Source organism: Penaeus monodon, chromosome 27, assembly GCF_015228065.2.
Source record: "Penaeus monodon isolate SGIC_2016 chromosome 27, NSTDA_Pmon_1, whole genome shotgun sequence".
NCBI classification, from domain to species: Eukaryota; Metazoa; Arthropoda; class Malacostraca; order Decapoda; family Penaeidae; genus Penaeus; species Penaeus monodon.
The window spans coordinates 5,995,619-5,995,918 of record NC_051412.1 but is presented as its reverse complement, the minus strand read 5'-3'; the positions used below and the strand labels follow the sequence as shown (position 1 = coordinate 5,995,918).

At 44.0% G+C, this 300-nt stretch overlaps 1 protein-coding gene across 1 annotated transcript in view; it reads right to left on the bottom strand.

Moving 5' to 3' along the window:
- The window catches only part of LOC119590346 (protein FAM91 homolog), a gene marked incomplete at its 3' end in the record, with an annotated part of 2,006 nt that continues 1,706 nt past the window's right edge, over positions 1–300 (bottom strand). The window contains 1 exon segment of the mRNA XM_037939019.1: positions 1–137. Within this exon segment, the coding sequence (XP_037794947.1) occupies positions 1–137 (137 nt within the window).

The window sequence follows — 300 nt, the reverse complement described above, 5'->3', positions numbered from 1 at the left end:
GTCGTGACAGTTCCCGTAGACCCTGTGACGTTGATTGAGATGTCAATCGTTGCCATGATGTTGCCTGTGATGTCAAGCATGAGGATGGCAAAGGCGAAGAAGGAATAGAGGCTCGTTGAGGATGGCTTGCATATGACCTGAGGAAGAGAGGGTCGACATGAGATTATACTTCGATTCACGTGTCTTTAAGAGGATTGGTACGAACTAATAACATTACTGATAGGTTAGTGCTATGGATGATTTGCCTTTCTGAATGGAAAGGGAAGTGACTGTCTGCTTATTCTAGAGATAAAAGTGTTG